The sequence below is a fragment of the Micromesistius poutassou genome (assembly GCF_964030765.1).
Source record: "Micromesistius poutassou genome assembly, contig: SCAFFOLD_6572, whole genome shotgun sequence".
Taxonomy (NCBI): domain Eukaryota; kingdom Metazoa; phylum Chordata; class Actinopteri; order Gadiformes; family Gadidae; genus Micromesistius; species Micromesistius poutassou.
Window position 1 is genome coordinate 1 of NW_028179793.1, and position 8942 is coordinate 8942.

The 8942-nt window shown below is 53.3% G+C and overlaps 1 protein-coding gene across 1 annotated transcript; it reads right to left on the bottom strand.

The window, feature by feature from the left end:
• Positions 1-918: 918 nt before the first annotated feature.
• Positions 919-8416, bottom strand: arfgef3 (ARFGEF family member 3; the record flags this gene model as incomplete). The annotated part of the gene is made up of 12 exons (XM_084489522.1): positions 919-1064; positions 1193-1326; positions 1476-1799; positions 2482-2590; positions 2778-2873; positions 3704-3931; positions 4076-4180; positions 4475-4631; positions 5350-5516; positions 7122-7474; positions 7644-8098; positions 8284-8416. Coding segments are annotated over 12 exons (2407 nt in total), but the record flags the coding sequence as incomplete, so codon positions are not given.
• Between the last annotated feature and the right edge of the window lie 526 nt (positions 8417-8942).

Here is an 8942-nt window from a genome sequence, read left to right on the forward strand (position 1 = left end):
GTGGAGTTCACCAGGTGACAGACAGGAGGGTGGAGTTCACCAGGTAATAGGAGGGTGGAGTTCACCAGGTAACAGACAGGAGGGTGGAGTTCACCAGGTAACAGACAGGAGGGTGGAGTTCACCAGGTAATAGGAGGGTGGAGTTCACCAGGTAACAGACAGGAGGGTGGAGTTCACCAGGTGACAGACAGGAGGGTGGAGTCACCAGGTGACAGGAAGGGTGGAGTTCACCAGGTAACAGACAGGAGGGTGGAGTTCACCAGGTAACAGACAGGAGGGTGGAGTTCACCAGGTGACAGGAGGGTGGAGTTCACCAGGTAACAGACAGGAGGGTGGAGTTCACCAGGTAACAGACAGGAGGGTGGAGTTCACCAGGTAATAGGAGGGTGGAGTTCACCAGGTGACAGACAGGAGGGTGGAGTTCACCAGGTAATAGGAGGGTGGAGTTCACCAGGTGACAGACAGGAGGGTGGAGTTCACCAGGTGACAGGAGGGTGGAGTTCACCAGGTAACAGACAGGAGGGTGGAGTTCACCAGGTGACAGACAGGAGGGTGGAGTTCACCAGGTGACAGGAGGGTGGAGTTCACCAGGTAACAGACAGGAGGGTGGAGTTCACCAGGTGACAGGAGGGTGGAGTTCACCAGGTGACAGGAGGGTGGAGTTCACCAGGTGACAGACAGGAGGGTGGAGTTCACCAGGTGACAGACAGGAGGGTGGAGTTCACCAGGTGACAGACAGGAGGGTGGAGTTCACCAGGTGACAGGAGAGTGGAGTTCACCAGGTGACAGACAGGAGAGTGGAGTTCACCAGGTGACAGGAGGGTGGAGTTCACCAGGTGACAGGAGGGTGGAGTTCACCAGGTGACAGACAGGAGAGTGGAGTTCACCAGTAACAGACAGGAGGGTGTAGTTCCGTACCTCCACCAGGTGGGGCGCCACCACGCTCCAGGTCCTCATGAGGTGGAGGAGGGGGCGTGTCCGGTCCCGAGCCAATCGCAGCGCGGCTTCGCCCAGTCGGACCAGGTGGAGGGAAACACATCTGTCCAGCCCACACCTGGACTCACCTGAACACACACACACTTACTACTTATAACATATAATAATCTGGTTTGGTGCAACGTTTGGAGTGTGTGTGTGTGTGTGTGTGTGTGTGTGTGTGTGTGTGTGTGTGTGTGTGTGTGTGTGTGTGTACCAGGCATGGCCAGGGTGTAGTGGGTGGTGCTGCTGACGGAGGTGAAGATCTGCCTCTGGGACGCTCCCCGGAGCTGACAGAGGAAGCTGACCAGAGCCTCCAGCTTCAGGGAGGCGGAGCAGTCCTCGAACAGCCTGAGACAGACAAGGTCAGAGGTCAGAGGGGACCCCCACAGAGACCCACAGCTGCCGCTGACCCCTGACCATGACCCCGGCTGACTCCTGAGTCCTGACCCCTCTGATTGGTAGAATGCTGGTCTGAATACAAACGTAACCACACCCACCTGTCAGCCTGGGTGGAGAGAGTGAGGACGGCTCGGGCTGCGCTAGGTCCAGTTAGCATGCTACATTCGGTTAGCTCCAACCGCCGGGCCCCGCCCCCCCGGGCCCCGCCCCCCCGGGCCTGCTCCTGCAGCAGCTCCTGGATGGACACGGGCTGGATGACCGGCTGGCTCAGACTCAGCTCCGATGACTCTGCCCTGGGCTCACTGCTCAAATCCAGCCCCAGGCTGACAGGGGCGGCCTGCTGGGTGACGGGGGTCAGACAGGGCCGGGACGACACGTCACTGAAGTGGACGTGTTCCAGGGAGCTGATGTACTCACTCACCCTGAGAGAGAGAGAGAGAGAGAGAGAGAGAGAGAGAGAGAGAGAGAGAGAGAGAGAGAGAGAGAGAGAGAGAGAGTCAGTGTGTGTGTACCTGAGCAGGTGTGTCAGTCAGTCAGTCAGTCAGTCAGTGTGTGTGTACCTGAGCAGGTGTGTCAGTCAGTCAGTCAGTCAGTCAGTCAGTCAGTGTGTGTGTACCTGAGCAGGTGTGTCAGTCAGTCAGTCAGTCAGTGTGTGTGTACCTGAGCAGGTGTGTCAGTCAGTCAGTCAGTCAGTCAGTCAGTGTGTGTGTACCTGAGCAGGTGTGTCAGTCAGTCAGTCAGTCAGTCAGTGTGTGTGTGTCTACCTGAGCAGGTGTGTCAGTCAGTCAGTCAGTCAGTCAGTGTGTGTGTACCTGAGCAGGTGTGTCAGTCAGTCAGTCAGTCAGTCAGTCAGTGTGTGTGTGTCTACCTGAGCAGGTGTGTCAGTCAGTCAGTCAGTCAGTGTGTGTGTGTGTACCTGAGCAGGTGTGTCAGTCAGTCAGTGTGTGTGTGTGTACCTGAGCAGGTGTGTCAGTCAGTCAGTCAGTGTGTGTGTGTGTGTGTACCTGAGCAGGTGTGTCAGTCAGTCAGTCAGTCAGTCAGTGTGTGTGTGTGTACCTGAGCAGGTGTGTCAGTCAGTCAGTCAGTCAGTGTGTGTGTGTGTACCTGAGCAGGTGTGTCCAGCAGTCTGGGTTGTGGCTGCTCATCTCCAGCCCCACACTGAGCACCGCGTCCATACAGAGGACATGAGACACGTGGAGACCCTGCTGTCTCACTGCGCACACACACACACACACACACACACACACGGTAACACACACACGGTAACACACACACACACACACACACACACACACACACGAAACTTTGCAGGAAAATCTTTACCAAACTAGATTATTATATTATATAAATATAGTGTGTGTGTGTGTGTGTTACCGTGTGTGTGTGTGTGTGTGTGTTACCGTGTGTGTTGGGGTCTCCTGTCGTCTCTCGGTCTTCCTGAACGCAGGACGCTGCGGCCATCTGGGCGAGAGCGGACTCACAATGAGCAGCCACTCCTACACACACACACACACACACACACACACACACACACACACACACACACACACACACACACACACACACACACACACACACACACACACACACACACACACACACACACACACACACACACACACGTCACTTACCCAGTACCCAGGGCACTGGTTACTTGTTATGGTGGTAGATCCCCTGGTAGATGCTATGGTGTAGTTGGGATATGCTTGTGGTGGTGTGGTTACCATGGGAACAGCTGTGGTGGTGTAGTTACCAAGGTAACAGCTGTGGTTGTGGTGGTGTGGTTACCGAGGGAACAGCTGTGGTGTGGTTACCATGGGAACAGCAGTGGTTGTGGTGTGGTTACCGAGGGAACAGCAGTGGTTGTGGTGTGGTTACCATGGGAACAGCAGTGGTTGTGGTGTGGTTACCATGGGAACAGCAGTGGTTGTGGTGTGGTTACCATGGGAACAGCAGTGGTTGTGGTGTGGTTACCGAGGGAACAGCAGTGGTTGTGGTGTGGTTACCATGGGAACAGCAGTGGTTGTGGTGTGGTTACCGAGGGAACAGCAGTGGTTGTGGTGTGGTTACCGAGGGAACAGCAGTGGTTGTGGTGTGGTTACCATGGGAACAGCAGTGGTTGTGGTGTGGTTACCATGGGAACAGCAGTGGTTGTGGTGTGGTTACCGAGGGAACAGCAGTGGTTGTGGTGTGGTTACCATGGGAACAGCAGTGGTTGTGGTGTGGTTACCGAGGGAACAGCAGTGGTTGTGGTGTGGTTACCGAGGGAACAGCAGTGGTTGTGGTGTGGTTACCATGGGAACAGCAGTGGTTGTGGTGTGGTTACCGAGGGAACAGCTGAGGGCGGCGGCCTGCCGCAGGCCGTCCAGGCTCAGGCAGATGGTGTCTCTCTCTCTCTGGCTCTGACCCCCGACCCCCCCACGACCCCCGACCCCACGACCCCCGACCCCACGACCCCCGACCCCACGACCCCCGACCCCCGTCAGACTCGCCGACAGGACGTCCATCAGGGACCCCCACACCGCGGCCAGGACAGAGCGGGAGAACACACGCCCTGCACACACACACACACACACACACACACACACACACACACACAGTAACACACTGTTAGAGTACACACACACACTGTTAGAGTACACACTCACACATTCAACACACACAACATACACAACACACACACCACACACACACACACCTGCTAGGACAGCCTCACTGCTGGTCTGCTGGCTGCAGCTGGATGCTGATTGGCCGGAGTTCCTCATTTGAGCTCCAATAGCGCTGCTCCCCAGCCCGTCGATGTCTGAGGGGAACACCTGTTAGCATGCTAACTAGCATCAGGGAGTGTATTTATACCTGTTAGCATGCTAACTAGCATCAGGGAGTGTATTTATACCTGTTAGCATGCTAACTAGCATCAGGGAGTGTATTTGTACCTGTTAGCATGCTAACTAGCATCAGGGAGTGTATTTGTACCTGTTAGCATGCTAACTAGCATCAGGGAGTGTATTTGTACCTGTTAGCATGCTAACTAGCATCAGGGAGTGTATTTGTACCTGTTAGCATGCTTACCAGCATCAGGGAAGGGTATATGTACCTGTTAGCATGCTAACTAGCGTGGTGGTGTACTGGTTCTGGTAGCCTGCGTCTCCCAGGAGGTTCCTCAGCAGAACCTGCTGGTAGAGCTCCTCAATCCACACCGGGGACAGCAGCACCAGCACCCCACTGACCTGCACCCCACGCACAAACTCCTTCTGCAGGGGGGGAGGGGCAGGGGGAGGGGGAGAGGGTGAGAGGGTGAGAGGGTGAGGGTGAGAGGGTTAGGGTTAGGGTTAGAGGGTGAGAGGGTTAGGGTTAGATGGTGAAAGGGTGAGGGGGAAAGGGTTAGGGTTAGAGATAGAGGGTTAGAGTGTGAGAGGGTTATGGTTAGAGGGTGAAAGGGTGAGGGTGAGAGGGTTAGGGTTAGAGGGTTAGAGATAGAGGGTTAGAGTGTGAGAGGGTTAGGGGGTTAGGGTTAGGGTTAGAGGGTTAGGGGGTTAGGGTTAGAGGGTTAGGGTTAGGGGGTTAGGGGGTTAAGGTTAGAGGGTTAGGGTTAGAGGGTTAGGGGGTTAGGGTTAGAGGGTTAGGGTTAGAGGGTTAGAGTTAGGGTTAGAGGGTTAGGGTTAGAGGGTTAGAGATAGAGGGTTAGAGTGTGAGAGGGTTAGGGTTAGAGGGTGAAAGGGTGAGGGTGAGAGGGTTAGGGTTAGAGGGTTAGAGATAGAGGGTTAGAGTGTGAGAGGGTTAGGGGGTTAGGGTTAGGGTTAGAGGGTTAGGGGGTTAGGGTTAGAGGGTTAGGGTTAGGGGGTTAGGGGGTTAAGGTTAGAGGGTTAGGGTTAGGGTTAGAGGGTTAGGGGGTTAGGGTTAGAGGGTTAGGGTTAGAGGGTTAGGGTTAGAGGGTTAGAGTTAGGGTTAGAGGGTTAGGGTTAGGGTTACCTGGCCCAGGGCGGCGGGCAGGGTGGAGGGGTGCAGGTAGTGATCACAGCAGCAGAGCTTCAGGTTGAGCAGCAGAGCATAGTAGGACACCAGGTACAGACCGTCTGCGTTCATCAGCGACTGACAGGACAGACCGTCGCCCTCGAAGCCCGGAGAGCCGACCCCGCCTGGAGAGACAAGGTACAGACTCCTAGCTCTAGATATAGACTCCTAGCTCTAGATACAGACTCCTAGCTCTAGATACAGACTCCTAGCTCTAGATATAGACTCCTAGCTCTAGATATAGACTCCTAGCTCTAGATACAGACTGCTAGCTCTAGATACAGACTCCTAGCTCTAGATATAGACTCCTAGCTCTAGATATAGACTCCTAGCTCTAGATACAGACTCCTAGCTCTAGATACAGACTCCTAGCTCTAGATATAGACTCCTAGCTCTAGATATAGACTCCTAGCTCTAGATACAGACTGCTAGCTCTAGATACAGACTCCTAGCTCTAGATATAGACTGCTAGTTCTAGATATAGACTCCTAGCTCTAGATATAGGCTCCTAGCTCTAGATATAGACTCCTAGCTCTAGAGAAAGATACAGACTGCTAGCTCTAGATACAGACTACTAGCTCTAGATACAGACTCCTAGCTCTAGATACAGACTCCTAGCTCTACATACAGACTCCTAGCTCTAGATATAGACTCCTAGCTCTAGATATAGACTCCTAGCTCTAGAGAAAGATACAGACTCCTAGCTCTAGATATAGACTCCTAGCTCTAGATATAGACTCCTTGCTCTAGATATAGACTCCTAGCTCTAGATATAGACTCCTTGCTCTAGATATAGACTCCTAGCTCTAGATATAGACTCCTTGCTCTAGATATAGACTCCTAGCTCTAGATATAGACTCCTAGCTCTAGATACAGACTGCTAGCTCTAGATACAGACTTCTAGCTCTAGATATAGACTGCTAGTTCTAGATATAGACTCCTAGCTCTAGATATAGGCTCCTAGATCTAGATATAGACTCCTTGCTCTAGATATAGACTCCTAGCTCTAGATATAGACTCCTAGCTCTAGATATAGACTCCTTGCTCTAGATATAGACTCCTAGCTCTAGATATAGACTCCTAGCTCTAGATACAGACTGCTAGCTCTAGATACAGACTCCTAGCTCTAGATATAGACTGCTAGTTCTAGATATAGACTCCTAGCTCTAGATATAGGCTCCTAGCTCTAGATATAGACTCCTAGCTCTAGAGAAAGATACAGACTGCTAGCTCTAGATACAGACTACTAGCTCTAGATACAGACTCCTAGCTCTAGAGAAAGATACAGGCCGTTTCTCAATACCAAGTACGGGAACTACGGACTCGTGGACTTGGAAGTGTGTACTTGGCAAGTCCGGACTTCCAAGTACAGACAGATACGCACCTACAATTGGAACAGTCACTACCTCAGCTCTGTTAACTGCTTTACGGCCTCATGTAGCATATACTACTGAACAATATAAACAAATTATGTAAAACTAAACCCCCGCTTCTTTCATTTTAAAATAGTATGTTAATATTTTTAATGAATATAAATGAAAAGATATGCTTGTCGTGTGTATAAGGTATACACACAACTTTTTATATGTAGGGTACAGATGCGCGTGCCTAACTGCCTATGTAGTTGGAGAGTAGACTATTGATAGAATAATTACGAATGAGCGAGAAATTACACAGATTAGAACACACACACACACACACACACACACACAGGTTCTCGAGGTTCTCACCAGCTTGTAGTCCAGAGCAGAAGGAGGAGGAGGAGTTCTGCAGGAGCAGGTCCACCTGGGAGGAGTCTCCTAAGGCCAGGAGGCGGGGCATCAGGGTGACCAGCGATTGGACGAAGAGCCGGGCGCTGTGCTGGTCCGCCTCCTGGTCGTGGAGGAGTTTGAGTGACAGGGCAGCGGAGCGCAGCGTGCGGTGGGCCTGGCCGCCGGGGGGTGTGTCCTGGTCATCGTCAGCCAATGAGACGCTGTCTGAGCCCATGTCAGACACGTCAGAGCGGCCAGAGTCCTTCTCCGCTGCCATGGAGTACTGGTCACATGACTCCATCTCCACCCTGGAGCCCTCCTGCTCCTCCACACTGCAGACAGACAGACAGACAGACAGACAGACATTTTATTTTCATTAGTTTGAATAACAACATACGATTCATATCATGATAATAGTCTCCACAGTACCTATTATGATAACCCTAACCCTATATTATTATATATTATTATACATTATTATATGTATTGTTCTAAGAGGACCTGAAGTTGCTCTCGCTGTAGCGGGAGTTGACCCCGTGGTGACCCCGCCCCCTGGACTCCACAGACAGGAAGTTGGTGATGTCAGGGTAGACGAGGGCGTGGCCTCGCTGGACCACGTCAGGCGGCACCACCCTCCGGACCCGCCCCCCGGCCTCCCTAGCCCCGCCCCCGGCAGGCTCCCCCTCCCGCCCGCTCTCGTCCAATGGGCCGCCGGCCAGAGGAGAGGGGAGGCGGGGCTCCTCAGGCGTGGTGCAGCCCAGCTCCGCCCCCTCCAGCTCCACCCGGGTCTGGCCCGTTTCCGTGGTGATGCTGATGCTGACGTCAGGGCTGCGGTCCGAGGGCTCCCACTGAGCATGCTCAGAAGACAGGACACGCCTCTGCTCCGCCTCCATCAGCTCCCTCTTGGACTCCGCCCCTTCCTTCAGATCCTCCAGCCGCCCGAGGATCAGACGCACCTGTGGGGGGGCAGACGGGACGGGCAGGGCTAGTGAGGGGCGGGGCTAGTGAGGGGCGGGGCTGGAGAGGTGAGGGGTGGGACTAGTAAGGGGCGGGGCTAGGGAGGTGAGGGGTGGGACTAGTGAGGATTGGGCTTGGCTAAATCGAGTGGGAGTGGCTAAATGGGGTGGGCGTGGCGTGTTACCTGGTCAGGCTGGAGCCCCTGGCCCTGGGAGAGGAGGTGCAGAGAGTGGAGGAGGGAGCAGGAGCAGGCAACAGAGGAGTAACAAGCTTCCACACCTCCTTTAAGACACGCCTCCCTCACGCCATCCATCACCCTGCAGGCACACAAACACATCATGAGCTCTGGAGACAGCCTGGACCTAGACCTAGTCTAGACTACCTAGTCTAGACCTACACCTAGTCTGGACTAGTCTAGACCTACACCTAGTCTAGACCTAGACCTACACCTGGTCTAGACCTACACCTAGTCTAGACCTACACCTAGTCTGGACTAGTCTAGACCTACACCTATTCTAGACTAGACCTACACCTAGTCTAGACCTACACTAGTCTAGACCTACACCTAGTCTAGACCTACACCTAGTCTAGACCTACACTAGTCTAGACCTACACCTAGTCTAGACCTACACCTAGTCTAGACCTACACTAGTCTAGACCTACACTTAGTCTAGACCTACACCTAGTCTAGACCTAGTCTAGACCTAGACCTACACCTGGTCTAGACCTACACCTAGTTTAGACTAGACCTACACCTAGTCTAGATCTACACCTGGTCTACACCTAGTCTAGACCTACACCTAGTCTGGACTAGTCTAGACCTACACCTATTCTAGACTAGAC